The sequence below is a fragment of the Antedon bifida genome, chromosome 4 (assembly GCF_963402885.1).
Source record: "Antedon bifida chromosome 4, ecAntBifi1.1, whole genome shotgun sequence".
Taxonomy (NCBI): domain Eukaryota; kingdom Metazoa; phylum Echinodermata; class Crinoidea; order Comatulida; family Antedonidae; genus Antedon; species Antedon bifida.
Genome location: NC_136229.1, coordinates 19,206,523 through 19,225,985, shown reverse-complemented (window position 1 = coordinate 19,225,985; position 19,463 = coordinate 19,206,523). Strand labels below are relative to the sequence as shown.

General features: G+C 33.0%; 2 protein-coding genes across 2 annotated transcripts in view; one reads left to right on the top strand and one right to left on the bottom strand.

Annotated features, from left to right (window-relative positions):
- Positions 1–19,463, bottom strand: part of LOC144839534 (hydroxyacylglutathione hydrolase, mitochondrial-like) — a 92,165-nt gene that overhangs the window by 67,261 nt on the left and 5,441 nt on the right. The window lies entirely within an intron of this gene.
- Positions 89–19,410, top strand: LOC144839519 (protein flightless-1 homolog). Its single transcript, XM_078694918.1, has 30 exons — positions 89–257; positions 908–1,018; positions 1,608–1,760; positions 2,025–2,110; positions 2,579–2,655; positions 3,192–3,276; positions 3,984–4,204; positions 4,971–5,187; positions 5,783–5,867; positions 6,377–6,536; positions 7,305–7,390; positions 8,565–8,635; positions 8,973–9,106; positions 9,470–9,516; positions 9,780–9,845; positions 10,151–10,387; positions 10,613–10,728; positions 10,996–11,125; positions 11,319–11,400; positions 11,727–11,814; positions 11,950–12,063; positions 14,148–14,250; positions 14,710–14,784; positions 14,995–15,091; positions 15,323–15,591; positions 15,983–16,176; positions 16,523–16,646; positions 16,979–17,161; positions 17,651–17,764; positions 18,041–19,410. The coding sequence occupies exons 1-30, from the start codon at positions 195–197 to the stop codon at positions 18,182–18,184; spliced, it is 3,732 nt and encodes a 1,243-aa protein (XP_078551044.1). The 5' UTR covers positions 89–194; the 3' UTR covers positions 18,185–19,410.

Sequence of the window (19,463 nt, the reverse complement as noted above, 5' to 3'; positions counted from 1 at the left end):
TTAAATTAAAAACAGGAACTTTCAGAAAACTATAAAAAACTTCTTCATGGATGACGTAGGGTCGGCATTACTGTAAGTAAATTCTTATATGTCATTTCCGGATAATTGACCTTGAAGACACGCCCACTTTTCAAACATTGGGTAATGAACATTCTGTAAAATCCTGGCAATTTCTTGAAATTGATAGGAAAAAGATGGCTGCCACCGGAGTGTTACCTTTCGTCAGAGGAGTAGATTTAAGTCAAAATAACTTCAAGGTTAGTTTATATAAGTCGATAAAAACTAACATGAATTGTTTTGTATACTTATCTGAAATACAAAATATCATTTTAAAGCGTTTACTTTCACCAAATAAAGTTTAATAAATTGCTAGGCCAAACATTTCAGTAAATTCCTTCTTGCAATTGAAATCCGAGCACTGTGTGGCTGCTGCCAAGTGATCAATCAACTGGTCACACCCCCACCCCCTAGGCCTAGCAATATAGAACGACTTCAAAATGTCTTAATACCTTGTATTTCAAGAAAATGAATACAAACCACTATGCCTAACTAGTATAACATAACTGTATTGGAGAGAATGCATATAATTATTTTTTTTGTGTTTTTTAATAAGTTATTTAAAAAAAAAAAAAATAATTACAGTATATTTATATAAAGTTTGCGGTACACCACGACAGTTCTTTTCAGAACTAATATACGTGGTGTAACGCAAACTTTATATCAACATTTGATTTCGCCATGCAAACCTTTAAAACAATAAATTACAGTATAATTATTAATATATTAATTATAATTATTAAAAAAAAGGATGATTTTTGTTCATCTGCATGACAATTGGTGAAATCATGCATTTTAAACATTGATAGTGACTTCCATAACTAAACCATCACTTCTTTAAAATTGATAGGATGATGAGTTCCCAAAACATGTTGCAGACATGTCTGGTCTCCGTTGGCTTCGTATCAACAAAACAAACCTGGACATGCTACCCGATGAACTTTCGCACCTATCCAAACTTGTAAGTATTCATTAATTTTATTGTTTAACAAAAGTTATGAACTACTAATACCCCTTTTACACCGCCAGTAAAAATGCGGAGTTGATCCGGAATTGTATAACCCGAGTCGTACCTGGGACGCAAAAATACGGAAATGTAGGCCGGTGTAAAACGCTCAGCGTATCTTTACCCGTTTGTTTACTATCCTCGCTCACTATATAGTATTTAATTTACATAAAATTAGGATAAGATTGATTTTGTTTATTCGCTTATTCAATAAATTAAACTTATGGTTATTTGTTATTCATTTTTATTTCAAGATATTATTCTTCCCGAGTAGACTTAATTTTTGTGTGTATTGCCATAAAACAAAATTGTGGGAGGTATAATGAGCAGACCGTTACTATGGTGTCTCTTCATGCGTGAGATGGCGATATTTCGATTGATCTAGAACATTTACATTTGTAAATACATGCAACCTGTGTCATTCCCGTGTTATGAATCGGGTGTGAAAAGGAAATTTATCCGGACACGACACAGGTTTGTTATAAGCTTGGCGTTGTAAAAGGGGTATTAGACAGTCTGACTAATTTTTTGTTTTCTTTTATAGGAACATTTACACATGTCAAGAAATAATCTAATACAGATACATGGAGACTTGCCGACTCTGAGTTGTCTGCGTACATTAAACTTGCGACATAATAAGATACGAAACTCTGGCATACCCAATGACGTGTTCAATCTAGAGGAGATTAGTGTAGTCGTGAGTTTGTTTTGGTAGCTTTGTACTTTTGGCAGGTGGCACTGTAGTGTTGTTATACAAAAAAATAAAAACTTAATAACATCAATACTTAGATTGCAAGATAATAATAATTTCTATTTATTGTTCACAGTGTTAACAAATTATTTACTTAACCGTATCAATATTTAAATTCCAAGATATAATTATTTCTATATTACAGTGTCAAAAAATTATTGAAATCTCAACTGTCTTTCCATATGTAAAAATAAATTGTTGTGTTTTCAGGATATTAGTTACAATCAACTATCAGCAGTACCAGAGGAATGTGAGAAGGCAAAGTCTCTGTTGGTGTTGAACTTAAGTCACAATAAGTAAGCTGAAAGATCCATACCGCTTTTTTTTTATCTCAATAAGTAGCAGTTCACATTTGTTGAAGTTCTACAAAAATCTAACTCGGACAGCTTTGTACCACGATTTTAAAATTAAACATTTTTAAAGTTCTCGCGACGAGCTAAAAACTATTCCCGACGCTATCTCACGACGACTCGTCTCGTCGGGATTCAACTCGTCATACAACGCTGTCTGAGTTGGCCTTAATGAAGTCCAGTCTCCCAATACTGGACTCACTGGAAACTCTCCCAAAACCAGACTTTTCTAAGGTCCCAAATTTCTCTTTACCATTAAACACACATTCTGAATACCAGACTTTCAGGAAAACCAGACTCATTTGGCCGGTATTGGGAGAGTTAACTGTACCAGAACTTAAAACAGTACTTGGTAGTAGTGGTTTATGTGTGTTCACTTTCTATACTTAATCATAGTTTTATTATTTTTTTTAGTATTCCATCAATACCCAATCAATTGTTTATCAACCTGACAGATCTTATCTACATAAATCTTAGTGATAATGAACTTGGTAAGTCCTCTCAAATCAATACATCTAAGTATAATATAAGCACAGAATGTAAATGCCTCTTTAACCCCTCCTACCAGTGACCGCTGAATAATTTTAGAAAACTACTAAAATATTCTTTACACAATCTGTGGCAGCAGACTTCATTGTTAAACACCATCCATACAGCGTTGAAGTTAAGCAATGTTGGGCCCGGCTGCATTGTGGATTAGTCAAGATTCTTTACTGTTCTTCGGATAGGACGTAAAGTCCATAGTGCATGTTAAAGAACTTGGTACACTATTCGCAAAGAGTAGGGGATCGTCTCCCGGTGTGCTGATCTGGTAGGCGCTGCACTGCTGGCTGTCGTGGGTCCGTGGATGGCCTAATCTGAATTTTCTCAGTTCCAGTTAAGATTAAGGACAAATATGTATACAAAAAAAAGATAATAATAACTCATTCTTACAACATTCCTATTTTACTCTTTTTTTGGTGAAGATACCTTTGTGTTTATATACATTTCATTTGTTTTAACATTTTATTGAATGATTTTGTTATAGAATCACTACCTCCACAAATGCGACGTTTAACAAATTTACAAACACTGATCCTGAACAACAACCCTATTCTACATGTTCAATTAAGGTATGTATAGCAATGCAAAGTTGTTACAATAAATATCACAGTTGGTTATTTTACACTAAAGCTCTGTCTACACTAACTATTTATTTGTTCATTTGCTATTTATATTATTTTTTTTATGTCTTCTGTTTAAATTTTATTATTTTCTTAAGGACCCCATTGGAAATAAGTCCTATAACTAGGACTTTCATGGGCTATCCTTGCATCTCATAGTCTGGTTTTTTATTTTTACGATTTTAATTGTATTATTTAATTGTAGTTAAGTACAAATAAAAGAGTCAAGAAAAGAACTTTATAACAATGAAGGAAAATTTAAAAAAATGATTGTAATAATGTATGATATATTTTTTTTTAAACTTGATTTTGTGTAATCTTGTATTTTCGTATGTCATGTTTATTGAGATGCAAATAAAACAAACCAAAATATCAAACTTGATGTGACAAAAAATTGATGTGCCCATATATGGACATGACATTGTCACCTTACTACCATATTTGGTTATATCACTACCATATTTCGGTATATCACTACCATATATGGCCATATGGCTCTTTCTTTCTGTGCTCTGTATGTTCTGGGTTGACCAACTAGCATAGGTGTTTAGCAAAAAAACATCACACTTTTTTGTCAAACTAGTTTGATAGTGTGACAGAGCTTTAGAAAAAAAGAGTATTTGGTTGTAATTTTTCTAATTTTTTTTTCTTTCAAGGCAAATCACTACCATGTCTCAGCTGCACACGCTGCACATACGTAACACGCAGCGTAACTACAACAACATTCCCCCGCAACTTGACATGCTGACGTGTCTGGCAGATGTCGATGTTTCTCATAATGAACTTCCCAAAGTACCAGAGGCTTTCTATCGTTTGCCATCATTGAAGCGATTGAATCTTAGCAGTAATTGTATTAAGGATTTATCAAGTAGTGTAGGTAAGGTTACATCATAGATTTTCAATTCATTTCAAAGTGACATTTATTTACTTAAAAAAAACAGTAGGTAAAAAACAAGATGTAGGTAAAAAAAATAAACGATAACAGTCGAGGAAGGCATGTTAAAAAGGCAGAATGCTTGTGGAAGACATGCCTATAGACAAAAATGATATTTAAACAGACAGATAAAAAAAAACGAAAAAAAACCCCCAAAATATCATATACATAAAATAGGTAAACAGTCGTATTCTGGTAAACATATCAAAGTTTACAATAGATAAATAATAGGCATGATATAATAAAAAATAATATTTTATTTTCATCCTTCAAATAGAACAAAATAACTTCAATTTTACACATAAAACAATTTTTTCCTATAAAATATTGGTATTGTTATGGTCATAGCTTCTCTGCTCACTCTTGTTCTTTGGTCTTCATCCCCTTGACAGACAGACAGAGGACCACATTTGGTAAAATTATATATTGCAAGAATAGTGTAGACAACCATAGAGGATGCTATAACTTTAAACACATCCAAGCATTTTTTAAACATTCTTGGGCACCATAGTGTGTATGCAAGACATTAGCATGTCATACGCCCACCATTTTGTAGAGCCTTACATAGTAAATTTATATTTTATCAGACTATGTTTTTGTATATATCCAAAATGATTGTGAGAATTTGCACAGTTAGTGGGAGAGGACAAATGTCAAGAAACCGTGCCTCAAAATATCTGCTATAATTTATTCATATCTCGTCTTGTAGATTGTTGGGTCAACTTGGAGATGCTAAATCTCTCACGTAACAAGCTCTCGAGTCTTCCAGTAGCAATATGTAGGCTTACCAGCCTTAAGAAACTTTACGTCAACTCAAATGAATTAGACTTTGACGGAATCCCACCCAGTATTGGAAAGATGTCAAGTCTGGAGCAGTTCCTGGCTGCAAGCAACAAACTAGAACTCATACCAGAAGGTCTATGCAGGTAACAGAAACAAATCATGCTTGACTGAACTTAGTCATGCTTGATTGCATTGTTTTAAAAATTACAGGATAATGAAGTATATACAAAAAAAATAGAGTGTTTAGTACATTAATAATAATAATAGTTCATTCTTATATAGCGCATATAAGCAAGCTCTCAATGCGCTGCACATTATTACCCCAGCCATTTTTTGGATCATACATGTATGGAAGCATACTCCCATAATAATGCAGCTAGTAATCAGCACAAAGTTGTGTCTTTATCTAACCAGTACCCATTTTATACACCTGGGTGGAGAGAGGCAAATGTAAATAAAGTGACTTGCCTAAGGATACAAGCAATGCGGCGAGAGTAGGATTCGAACCATGATCAGTAATCCAATGTCCAACACACTTCGCTACATACCCTCAATGTGGCAGAGTATCACTGTAGCAATAAAATCTTAACTCTAGACCCTTTAAGCAGGTTCCTACTCACCAAAGTTAGCGATAGTTGTACCCATGAAACCAAATTACCGGGGTAAGAAGTAACAGGCCCGTGATCTGTTACTGCTTATTTCATTGCTATATAATGTTTTCTAATGTTTAACTTTCAGATGTCCCAAGATCAAACGTTTAGTGTTAAACAGCAATTGTCTTGTTACTCTACCTGAGGCTATTCATCTCATTACTGATTTAGAGGTATTAATATTATACATTTATTTACTATGCATCTTTTATTTTATAATAATAATGATATTTAGTCCAGGAACAGATAATAGGCAAAGCCCAAACCATGGAGAAATAAGTTAAACAAAATAAATGTTTACTCCAACCAGGAACATCTCCCTGCTCCAACCTATTTTACTAGACTGTTAAAACATTTTATCCTAATAGTAGATTAATACTATTCTAGTCCAACACTGATTTCTCTTAAATCAGCTTGGCATTGTTACTTTTACTGTTAATAATAATAATAATCATGATGGACTGACATTTAACTGAACTGATCTGAAATTTATCGTATCTCTTTTATATTAGAGGCACAGTCTGAATGAGATGTGCAACAAGTATACAATAAATAAAAAACAATTAGACAGAAAAAAAAATTATCTATAAACTATGCTTTGTCATGACAAACCACTGAAAAAGTTGAGATCTTCATTATTATCTACGTTCCTTGGTTACATATTTCCTTTTTTACATGCAAGGTACTTGATGTTCGTAACAACCCAAACTTAGTGATGCCACCTAAACCTAGGCCTCAACAGAAGGGATCTGGACAAGAGTTCTACAACATTGATTTCTCTCTCAACCACCAGTTGCGTCTGGCAGGTGCAGTGCCAACTACAAGCACATCTGCTACTCCAAGTAAGTTTCACTGCACCGCTTGGTTGACAATACTTAGAATAAATAATAATAATAGCGCATATAAGCAAGCTCTTATGCTTCACATTATTACCCCAGTCATTTTCTGGATCATACACGTATGGAAACATACTCCTATAATGCAGCTAGTAATCAGCACAACGTTGTGTCATTATCTAACCGGGTACCAATTTTATGCACCTGGGTTTGAAAGAGGCAAATGTAAGTAAAGTGTCTTGCATATACAAGCAATGCGGCGAGAGTTGGATTGGAACCACGATCTCACGATCAGTAATCCAACGTCCAACACACTGCGCCACACGCCCTCACCTTGTATACTATATTTTCCTAGATTGAATATTAAAGATGTATTGTCCCCCAAAAATATGAAAAATGAAGATTAATAAAATCAGACTTTGAATAGGCCATTTTGCTGTTTTAACAAACTTAATAACTTCCATAGAAAAAAAAAATATTTTCACTAATAAAATAACAAAAGAAACAGTTAAATTTAACCAAAAAAGCCATTGGCTGCCAGCCAATTTGACTATTTTTGCTTTAAATTACAGTATTTTTAGGTAAAATTTTTTTTTTCAATCCAATTTTTGGTAAAAGTGAATAACTATTATGTGACGTTAAAATGGCATATTCAACAACAAAAATATTTTTTCAGGGGGACAATACATCTTTAAGAATATCTACCATGCTTTAATATAGATAATTATCTCCTTTTACACAAATTCCCATATTTAATATTTTTTTTCCCCTTAGCAAAAGATCCAATTGCACGAAAAATGAGATTACGTCGAAGGAGACAAGAGAGTGAGGCGGATAAAGATCAAACCAAAGTTTTAAAGGTGAGTTTTTTTTAATTAATTTAATAAGTTTAAAGCAAAAGATAAACCTAATTTGAATATTGATTTATTCAAATATATTGTTTGAGGGAAAGGGCAGGGAAGGTATAAAAGAACAAACAATACCACCCAATCAAAAGTTTTGTCTAATTGTAATAGCTAACAACCAATCAAAACACCTATTGTTTCTTTAATCCAATGAGAACCATTGTCTTATTGTTTCAACCAATCAGAAAGTGTGTTTAATTGTTTATTAGTGAATGATACAAAGCCATTGAGGCGTGACAATACACCCTTCACTTTTTACTCAACCTGATCCACCCATGTAGCATTACCATAGTAAAAACTGATAGTTTAATTGACTGTATTTACTGTGTTGATAAGTACATATTTTTCTGCACCATATGTTTGTAAAACATTAATTTCGTAAAGATGGTACTCAAGGTAAGTGTACATAATTTGAGTATAGAAATTGGACATATTCATATCGTACAATTAAATTAACACATGGTACTGCTTTTTCATTTGGTAGGCACTGATAGATTTATTATTTAGTTAAAGCATAAAGAATATCTCTATGGTTAAAGCATGGAAGAAGAAAAGAGCTTCCATGGTTAAAGCATAACAAATATCTTGTTAATAAAAGTATAATGTATTTATTATATTGTTAAATTTTATATAAATCAATTTACAGAGAGTCAAAAAAGTTCAGTGGTATCATAATTCACCTTAATCTTTTAATTAATTAATAGCTGTATAAAAGGAACGATAAAACCATAATTATTATTTAATTATATTATGTGTACATTATTTGACATTGACAATTTTTAATTACAGACTACAAGGTGAAACTAATTGAAATAACCCTTATGGTTATCAAGTGCTCTATTGTATTCCACAACTCATTATTATTTAGCAATACTGTAACACAATTCTGATTGTATATTTATGAGAGCCCTTTTTGGTTAATATTTTTGTATACCAAATCCTGGAAACTACAGTATGTTGTTTGTAAGTTTTTAGTAACTTGGTAGCTTGCAAAGATGATTACAAAAGCAAGTGAAAATTGTGTGTAGTGCTACAGATGCTTATAGTACTTGTACTTATAGTAGTTGTTTATTTTTTATTTAAATTTTTGTCACTGAACTACTATTATAATCAAACTTGTTATTTGTAGGGTATGAGTGATTTGGCGGAGAAGAAGAATAAGGGTTTAACACGAATGGAATCTGAAGTCCAGGAAGTAGGGTGAGCATGAATCACAGTTATACTTTATAAATATATTAACATATAAAATTGATATTATTTGTTGCCAAAATGCTAGCAAAGATATACTAGTGACATCACCAAACTTAATATATATTGTTAATGTTGTCTTACTGAACCACTTTGGAAATCAACGGCTTTAGCACTGAAAGTGTCGTTCAGTATAAAAACAAAATAAATATATAGTAATATTCATTCTTCAGTTGTATAATCTGTATATGGACCAACATATTAAATATCATGCCTTCTGTCACTCACTGCATGTTTCGCTTAGTTTCTGATGGCTTATCTGATTAAATATTGTTTGTTAATAATATAGACACAAAAGCTGGCTGGACAATTTAGAAAAACCACAACTAGATTACAGTGATATATTTTCGTCGGATGTTGGACAGCTTCCTTGCGTAGAAGTTTGGCAAATTGAAAATTTTGTTCCGATAGAAGTAGAAGAAAGTAAGTTTAATAATCATTTTATTTCCCATGACAAATCACTTTAAAATCATAACTCTTTGGTAGTGACTTGATGGCCTTCAAATGGAGTTTTGGTTTTCACTGGACACCAAGAACATTTTCAAACACTGACGGACCTGTCCTGACAACTGTTTTTTTTTGTGATTGATTGTAAAATTGTTTTTAAGTTTACTACATTATGTACTTCATGAGAAGGGCGACAGTGACAAACTTATTTGAGTCTCTATGTAGTCCCTCGACCAAATGATACTTTGTTGTTTTTTGTTTGTATACATATGTTGATTTTGGTCAAAATAAATGTTCAATTGAACTGCTGTTCTAAATATTTCACACATTTTGTTTCAGCTCTACATGGTAAATTCTATGAAGCCGACTGCTATATTGTCTTAAATGTAAGTCTTTTGATTGCTCTATAATTATTTGGTTTTGTCAAACCTCGCATACTAAACACTGTGCTAATTGCTTAAAACCACACTCCAGTGGCTGTGTTCACAAATTGAGATATTTTCCTTAAATACAAATTATTTCAGAATTAAAGAATTTTACTTACTTACAAATGGTATTCATTTGAATGATAAATTTGACTATTTATCACTAGCCTATAATCATCATACACCTTCAAAAATATATTCATAAAATCAATTTCTTTTACTAGACTACTCTCGACGATAGTGAAAACCTTTTTTGGCAAATTTATTATTGGATTGGAAGCGAAGCAACAGTAAGTGTTATTATTATTATATACTTTTATTTTAAAAAACAATGTAGTGACATTATAACTTGTGGCCAATGACCATATTGTGTATAACCTTTTAATACAGGCTCTTAAAGGTAAAAAAAACATCAATATTTAAAAGACATGAAAAGATATAATATGAAAAAATACAATAGGATCAGGCACTAAGCATGCAGGTGAAATATTTTAATTAGCATTTAATCCGAAATGATATACCATTAAATAATATACGCATATTTTGTTTGCGTTCCACATATTAATTACATTTCATTATTTATGTGTTTCTTTAGCTTGACAAAAAAGCAAGTTCAGCAATCCATGCCGTTAACCTGCGTAATTTGTTGGGAGCCCAGACTAGGACAATCCGTGAGGAAATGGGTGACGAGAGCGAGGAATTTATGGAGTTGTTTGGGGACGTAGCGTACATAGAAGGTGGAACGTTGAGTGGGTTCTATACAGTTGAGGACATCTCGTTTACAGTGAGGCTCTACAGAGCATCTGGTACACAGAATATTCATTTAGAACCAGTGAGTATTTTATTAATTCATAGATTTTCTTACCCGGTGAACTGGTTCACAAAATATATATGTATCAGGGGGATTACCACCTATGATAGGGCAGTGATTAATTTACTATTGGTAATCCTTGGCCACATGTGCCTAAAGACATAAAATAAAGCACTACTACAGGTTTTGAAAACTAAAAAGTATGTATTTTACTAACAAAATAATTTTAAAATATTTTTGCTTTAGGTACCAGTGGACAAATCCTCCCTTGACCCTAGGTATACCTACTTACTGGACAACAGACTAAGCATTATGATATGGTATGGTGACCAGTCCAAATCATTGACCAGGTCAAAAGCAAGGTATGTTCATCAGATGTTCAATTACTGCGCAGAACCATTACATTCACTGCAGTAATCTAATGCATTGAATGTAAAAAAAACCAGATTTAAATGTATAATATATATATTTATATATTTGAATGTATGATAAATCCAAAGGCAAATTACTGGAAAAATTACTGCGTATATGGAGATACAAATAAAATACAGTAAGCAAAAAGCTAAATCAAAACATTAAAGTAAAACAAAGCAGGGTTTTCAATGGTTCTTATTTATATGTATTATTAGATTGATGGCTGAGAAGATAAACAAAATGGAAAGAAAAAATAATGCCAATATACTGATGATGACGCAAGGCTCGGAAATCAATGAATTCTGGGAAATTCTTGGTGGCTTCGATATCGACTTTAAACCAACTGTAAGTTGCTCCTCAGACTTGTTTTCTAAATATTCTGTCTTTTCTAAATATTCTGTATACAAGATTTTTATTGCACTTATACTATAAATGAAATGTTAATATTCTATGCTGTTGAAAATGGAGATGGAATAGTTTAAATAAGACTACCTGTGTTAAGCCATATTAAAACAGTGTTTTGTTTTCCCCCTTTTAGCCTTGTGTAGAAGACTTCACACCAATGAAACCAAAGCTGTACCAAGTTGGTCTTGGTATGGGATACCTGGAACTACCACAAGGTAAGTTTAAAAGCACCTACAATCTTTAAGCCTGAGTTTTCTTTAGCACCGACTGTACTCTCTGTAATATAAAGCCAGCATACAAATTTAGGCCGTGTTTCCGCAGGCAAAAATTAACCAATAAACTGCCTGTGGAAGCAGGGTTTATCCGATTCAAAAAAAAATTGACTAATAATTATCTCATACAAATCAGATAATTATCGGATAAATGCGATAATTGTTAACCTTTGACCTGAAGGAAAAATTGTTGCGTTCTGATTGGGCATCTTGTTGTTTGGTAATGACTGATCATGCACACTTTATTGGTTTTGTTTTTATGTTTTCAGTTGAGCTACCAAAGAACAAGTTTAAACAATCCTGTTTAGATACTAAGCATGTATATATCCTGGATTGTGGAGCTGATATATTTATTTGGTAAGTTTTCAACAACAATACCGGGAGTGAAACATTTATTTTCCAGTAACTAAAGTTACTGCAGTACTATAAAGATTACTGTGTCTCTTGTTTTCCCTATCAAAGTAGACTATTATTGATTGTGTTCATTTGTAGGATTGGTAGAAAGTCAAGTCGTCTTGTCAGAGCTGCTGCCCTCAAACTTGCGCAGGAGTTGTGCAGTATGATAATAAGGCCGTCTGTTGCTATTGTTGTTAGAGTTCTTGAAGGGTAAGTGTTAGTGTGCACCCCTCAGACACCCTACCATGCCAACCCTCGCCCATCTAAACACCAGTTTATTTTATAATTCTGAATTCTTTTCTATACCTCTTAATGCTTGATACTAAATTTAACAGGATCTTCTTTCTGAAAGCAGTAGACTAAAGCTCTGGCTACACAAGCTTTGTGTGACAAACAAATGTGATGTGCCCTATATATGGACATGATGACATCATATCACTACCATATTTGGGCACATCACACTTTTTTTTTGTCAAACTAGCTTCATAGTGTAGACAGAGCTTTAGAGAGTATCACCAATACTAAACATATCCGACAAGGTGTCCCTTAACAAAGGTATCTTCTGAATAGAGGTTCGCCATTGTGTTAATAAGTGAGGGAGTGATTCTACTGTATATTCCAGATAGGATGATGTCACAAAACAATTTTTTTATCCCAAAAATGATATGTGGAGAAGGCTGTGAGGATGAATCTTAAGAGAAAATGCTATGTGGGTGTCAATTTAGGCTTGTGAACCCGCATAGCATCCATCATCTTGTAGACAAAAATGATTGAAAATAAATGTTTGCCTCCCAGATACGAACCATATGTTTTCAAGCAACATTTTGAAGTATGGGATGAAATACTGGCGGTCGACTATACAAAGACTGCCGAAGCCATTTTCAAATCAATGGCGTACGACATGTGGTAAGATGACGAGGCCAGTCAGTACCATATGTATATTAATTAACTGCGTGCCTTTGTCGTAGTCCTTACAACTCACAAAAGCGTGAAAACAATGCATGAAAAGTTATTGCGAAAATTCATTTTTAACTTCGCATGCTGAAATAAAATGTTTTTTAACCAATTTAGATTATACAATTTATAGTAACCCATAGATAAGCAATATGAAATGTTTTTTAAAGTATTTCTAGTCCATTACTCATGAATTAAAAAACAAAATTTTTAAATAAATTTGTAGTATAAAAAATTTGCTCACCAAAGTTGTCTGGCTGTTTTCATTTTGATTTAGGTTTTTGCTTAATTTATTTTCTATCTCCATTGAGATCCAGCCACTGATACAGCATTGTCATTTTTTCACTAATTTGCCTTTGGATTAATCAAATATAGTGAATATAGCTGACAGTATTCCAAGTAAATAGTCATACTTGGACTCACTATGGAGTTGCCAGAATTCACCTGATTCATCTGTTGCTCCATGCTCTGGGAAAACCATTTCTTTTATTTTGCTATATAAAAATATACAAACAGCACCAAAGCTGAAAGAATTGTATTTACATGATATAAAAATATATAAAAATGTAAAAGTATAAAAAATATGGGCAGCACACAGAAAAAAAAAACACAATACAATAATATAGCAATAAAAAAAACTTATAAAAAATGGCATTAAAATGACAGACAATTGTGAGAACCTACATTACACGTAATCACGTATTATGAATTACTTACTGATTTTGGTTGAAATTTATCTGATGTGTTTATTTTATTTCTTTTGTTAATATAATAATTATTATAATATAAAGGTTTTTAATAATTTTATAACTATATTTTGTGTGATTTTTCTTCTTTTTTCTTAAATAATTTTTATATTTCAAAGCTATTTGTGTAAACAAAGTAAAATGCTAATATTAAAAAGTATCTGTTATAAATAGGATTACATGATTTTGATATGATTCTTTCCTATTAGATTAGAAGAATTATACACACATGATGTCCAATTTTATCAGTCACGTATAATCCCTCCAATCAAAATAAAGGTTATTTAAATGCTTCCCTATACTCATAGGATTTGAACCCTAACTTTATCGTTCACCACCTGAAACACAACTAACTGTTCCATATTTTCAAACCATCAATAACTAGTTAATCCAAATAATTATTGCATCTTGTAGTAAATTAGACTCATATTTATTTGTAAACAAATATGATAGCTAATAATATTTTTCTTTCAGCCCACTAATTCCCTAACATTTTTGTGTACAGTACTTAAAAACAAAACAAAAATTTGACAAATTAACATATTATCACCTTTGTCTCAAGCTTTTGTTTAATGGGATTTATTTTTTCTCTAGCACTGAGAGCCAAATCTTCAGGGCAAAATTCCAAGGCTGGGATAACGTTCTCGGAGTAGATTACACAAAAAAAGCAGAGGGTGCTACTCGTCAAATTCATAAGGTGAGCCGTAGTATATATGTGTAATGATAAAATGATACCTAAATTAAATAGTATTTTAGTTGATGAATCTCATATTCTCAACAATAAGTTAGTAGTTACCAGATCTGGAAGATTAACAACAATTCCAGTTAAAACAAATAGACATTCTTACCTAGCGCTATTAGACTACACAACAATGAGTTCCAAAGATAAGTCATTAGGTCTTTTGTATTTTATATTGCTTGATCAGTTAAGTTCCATGTTGATCATGAATGTAAATATTATGTATGTATTGTTTTGTTGGTGTTTTTCTGCCAAGAAAACAATTATCATTGTACTATATATATGAATGACTTAATAAATCGAATCTGAATCTATACTCTTGTGTGAAACCAAAGCTAAAATGCAGCAGAGATACTCAATTTCTCAAATTGAAACTGTATATACAATACAATGTATTGTTAACATTTTTATTTTCAGGATGATTCAGAGTTCAAGACAGATCTGTCTGCGCTGTTTATGAACCGACAGCCATCAATGACAAATACGGAATGTGTAAGTTGTTTCTATGTAGTCATCTAAAAAAAAATCACCTCTAATTTTCAGCACTTCATTTCACTACTTTTAGGCGCCCCTCACCCATATTTCAAAATCCTGACCACTGGTAATGGATAACATAACTCAAATACCTAACAGTTTAATCTAGCTACTGATAGTGAGAGAAATAAATAGATACTAATCATTGTAATTATTTCTTTTGTTTAGGAACAATTGGCAGATGAATGGAATGCTGACTTGGATGTCATGGAATCATTTGTTTTGGAGAATAAGAAGTTTGTTCGTTTGCCGGAGAATGAATTGGGTAATATGTTGTTTTGAATCCTAAAGGACAACTTTACTGAAAACCATATTTTGACGACGTATTTAGGATGTACATATGATTTCAGAACAATTGTGAGATCTACAATTTTACTGTGCTTTCTCATGTTTTAAGACACTATGCACCTTGCTGCATATAATGTGTGAGGCAGATATATGTTGATTACACTACTACTCAACAATTACCTCAAAAGTGTTTTTCGTATTTGTACAGGTCATTTCTACAGTGGAGACTGCTATGTCTTCCTTTGTCGATATTGGGTTCCAAAAGAAGTTGAGGAGAAACCCGACGTCGAAGGCGGAGACAAAACAGATGATGATGAAGACGAGGAGGACTCGCAGGAGGATGAGATCGCATACACTGTGTATTTTTGGCAGGGTAGGGATTCAAGCAACATGGGGTGGCTTACGTTTACGTTCAGCTTACAGAAGAAGTTTGAATCACTGTTTGGAGAGAAGCTTGAGGTGGTTAAGCTGTGCCAGGTAATGCTTTCATATTATAAGTTATTGTTTATTCACTGTGGGATAACTAGGCCTGTTGATATTATGTAGCATGATATATATGTTCATTGTCTTACAATATCCTGATACCCTGTTAATCAAATCAGGTATATATATATGATGAAGGGCTAGTGTTGCCCGAAAACTTTGCTATTTTTTCTGGCTGTTTTACTTTATCATTTTGATTTAGCTTTTTTTTTTTGTATCTCCATTGAGATCCAGCCACTGATACCCACAGCATTGTCATTTTTTCAGTAATTTGGAGAGTGGGGTTTATTACTTCTACTTTTTACTTTCCACTCTTACAATACAATGAGCTTTTTTATTCGGAATTGGCATGATAAAAGGTTTGATTATTATTGTTCAATTTCAGCAACAAGAGAATCTAAAGTTCTTATCACACTTCAAATATAAGTTTATCATCCACCGAGGCAAGAGGAAGGCTGTACCAATCAAAGGAGAAGAACTTAATCCTAAGTTCTACCATGTACGTGCAAATGGCGGATCATTGTTTACTCGCTGCGTTCAGGTTCATCCAACATCTAAATGGCTTAATTCAGAATTTTGGTAAGTACACGATAAGTATATCTTTAAGTACATTACGTACAGCTAGCTAAACATGCCCGGTGTGTGTTAAACTCTGGAGTTTTGCTAGGGGCATAAGTATATTTACACTATAAGTGTGTCTATATTACTTATTTTAATACGTAGAAACAATCATTTCATTGCAGTTACTGCATATTCACATGTTGATTTCATTCTGATGATGAGAATAGTATTCTGGAAACATGTCACAGTATTTTAAGGCAGTTTGCCTATTCATTAAATGCCTTACAATTTTGATTTTAGCTCGAAGGTTTGGTGGTATCATACATGATTTATATTCACATGTACACAATAATTCTAATTTCAGCTATATCCTGATGGTACCTTTTAACAGTGAAGACATGAAAGGAATTGTTTACACATGGATAGGGGATACATGTGATGGAGAGGTGTCACGCATGGCAGAGGAAATGGCCTATGACATGTTTGGTGTTAGTACATTTGATAAAATTATTGTAATGAAATCAGACTTAATACAGTTGATGTACTTAAACTATCCTGTTTTCTAAAGAATAGTAACAAACTATTGATGTGTAGGCCCACACCAAAGAGGGCAAAATTAAGAAATAAAGTAGAACCTTTGGGATACCCCTATTTATGGGACGTCGCAATTAAGCGCACATTTTCTTATGAAACAAACAAAGGGATATATATATTTTAACACTATGGCCAACCCCTATTCAGAGGACACCCCCATTAAGGGGACCCAACTTTTTAGATGTGAAATGACTTAGTTTTTAAAAAGATTATTTTCTACATGTAGGAACATTACAGTCACCAGCTGTTAACAGAGGGAGAAGAACCAGAGAATTTCTGGTGGGTCGCCCTCGGTGGCAAGCGACCTTACGACAAAGAAACTGACTACATGGAGCATGTGCGTCTATTTCGCTGCTCTAATGACAAAGGTTTCTTTACTGTATCTGAAAAGTGCTCAGATTTCTGCCAGGTAAGAAACCTTATTGTTGGCTACCAATTACCGGCCATCAAATTATGTAAATGTGGGGGAATAACTTGCGACTTGCAGCCTACTGGGCTGAATTGTGTAAAGGTGTGGATGACACATACCAAACTTTCTACTCCCCTAAGGGTTCATTCGTGTCGAGTGCTGCCACCAGACGGAGCCCTTTCATCTGTCAGACAACGGCTGAACGGACAAATACACCGGGGTAACCCCCTTCCGAAAGATGTATAGTACTGGGTTCTTTAAAGTGCACAAGCCATATGTGTACACAAGCCATATGTGTACACTGGATCAGTTTTGAGTTCTTATCCGAGAAGACTTTTTCTACCACCAGAACAAAGGCCGAGGAGTGACTTTAACCTGCGCTGATCGACCAATCAACTCAACTTAAATGACTTGTAATATTGGGTTTGGTTAGTGATATTAATTGTTTAGTGATATCAATTTGTTCAAATTTATTATTTTTTTCGGTAGGATGATCTTGCAGATGATGACGTTATGATTCTGGATACAGGTCATGAGGTTTACCAATGGGTCGGACCACTCTGTAGTGACACAGAGGTCAAACTGGCATTCAAAAGTGCTCAGGTATTGACTAGTATTCTAAAGCTCTGTCTATACTGTCAAACCAATTTGACAAAAAAAGTGTGCCCAAATACGGTAGTGATATTCTCAAATATGGTAATGATATGACATCATCATGTCCATATATGGGCACATCACATTTTGTTGTCACATAAAGTTTGATAGTGTAGACAGAGTTTTACATTCTAAAATTTGATTGATGTAGTATATAATAAAACATAGCATCTATATGAATATACATAATTATTAGTATAATAATATAAATGGGTTTTCTTTTAGGTCTACATCCAGCACCTACGGATAAAACAACCTGACGCTCCCCGCAAACTAGCAATCATCAAGAAGGGTCGTGAGCCGTGGAAGTTCATCAGATGTTTTCACGGATGGGGTAAATTTAAGACACATGCTGCAAGCAATATATAAGAGAGTGCATTCTGCCATACAATAAAAATCTTACTGAAGCTGTTAACATTTAGTATTAGGACTGTACTGTTTGAATGCTTGTGAGTGAAAGTACACAGAGCCAGGCTACTTGACAGTTCAGTTACTAATTCTGGCTAGTTGAGTTCTTAAGCTCTGTCTACACTATCAAATTGAAAATGTGATGTGACCAAATATGGTAGTGATATCCCTAATTATGGTAGTGATATGACATCATCATGTCCATATAATATGGGCACATCACATATTTTTGTCACAAAGTTTGATAGTGTAGACAGAGCTTTAAATTAATAAATGTTTAAAATCACACTTCACACCAAACGTTTGTTGATAACACTACTTCATTTTTCAGCACTGTTCCTAAACTTAAGTTGATTTTCACTCGCTCACCTCTAACATTGAACTTTTTAATTGTTTTTGACAATCATGATTAAAATTTAAAAGATAAACCAAAATACAAGGTATTTTTTACATGTATGATAAATGCGATCTTCCCATTTTGTAAAATTTATATCATAAATATGTTATGTAGTTGTATATGCAATAGAAAGAACAAACGTTTTGACTATAGAGTTTAGAGATAGCAGACAAAACATAGGAAATTTAACTGTTAAGCCTGTCTCATCTACACTAACAAATTAAGCTAATTTTTCAGCCACAAAGTAGTTTTTACCAGACCAGGCTAGACTACTACTAAATTGACCCATGCCTCTTTACTAATTGTTTTCCTTAAGGTATCATGCCCTTAATACTTACCTTTTCATTGTACATATTTTATATACTTTCTTTTCCAAAATTTTAACGTGCAATGAAAAATAGTTTATTATAAATTGATAAAGTTATTGTAGTGAACAATTTCTATTTAAAGGCAAAATTAGGTGAGTTATTTCATTATTTTGAAGGGGTGAAATGATGTGAATTTGTGTTTTTGTGAAATGCAAAGCTAATATATATTTTGGGAGGAATTTTTTGGGGATAAATGTCTACTTGGACACTATACTAATTCTTTTATTTATTCATATAGATTGTTAGTAGACATTGACAGTTCTACAGACATTTTTTTAAAGGGGACTTAACAGTAGAGTTAATTAAGATTTAACAAATATTGTAGTGTTTAAATGGAACACTATTTATCATCCTCTGATTTCATGATAATACATTATTTTTTTTTATAAGTTTGCGAATTTATTAAAGCTTTTTGAACAATATTTTATTCTGTAAATTTGTTGATAGTCTTTTGTACACAGACCTCTTAAGGGGA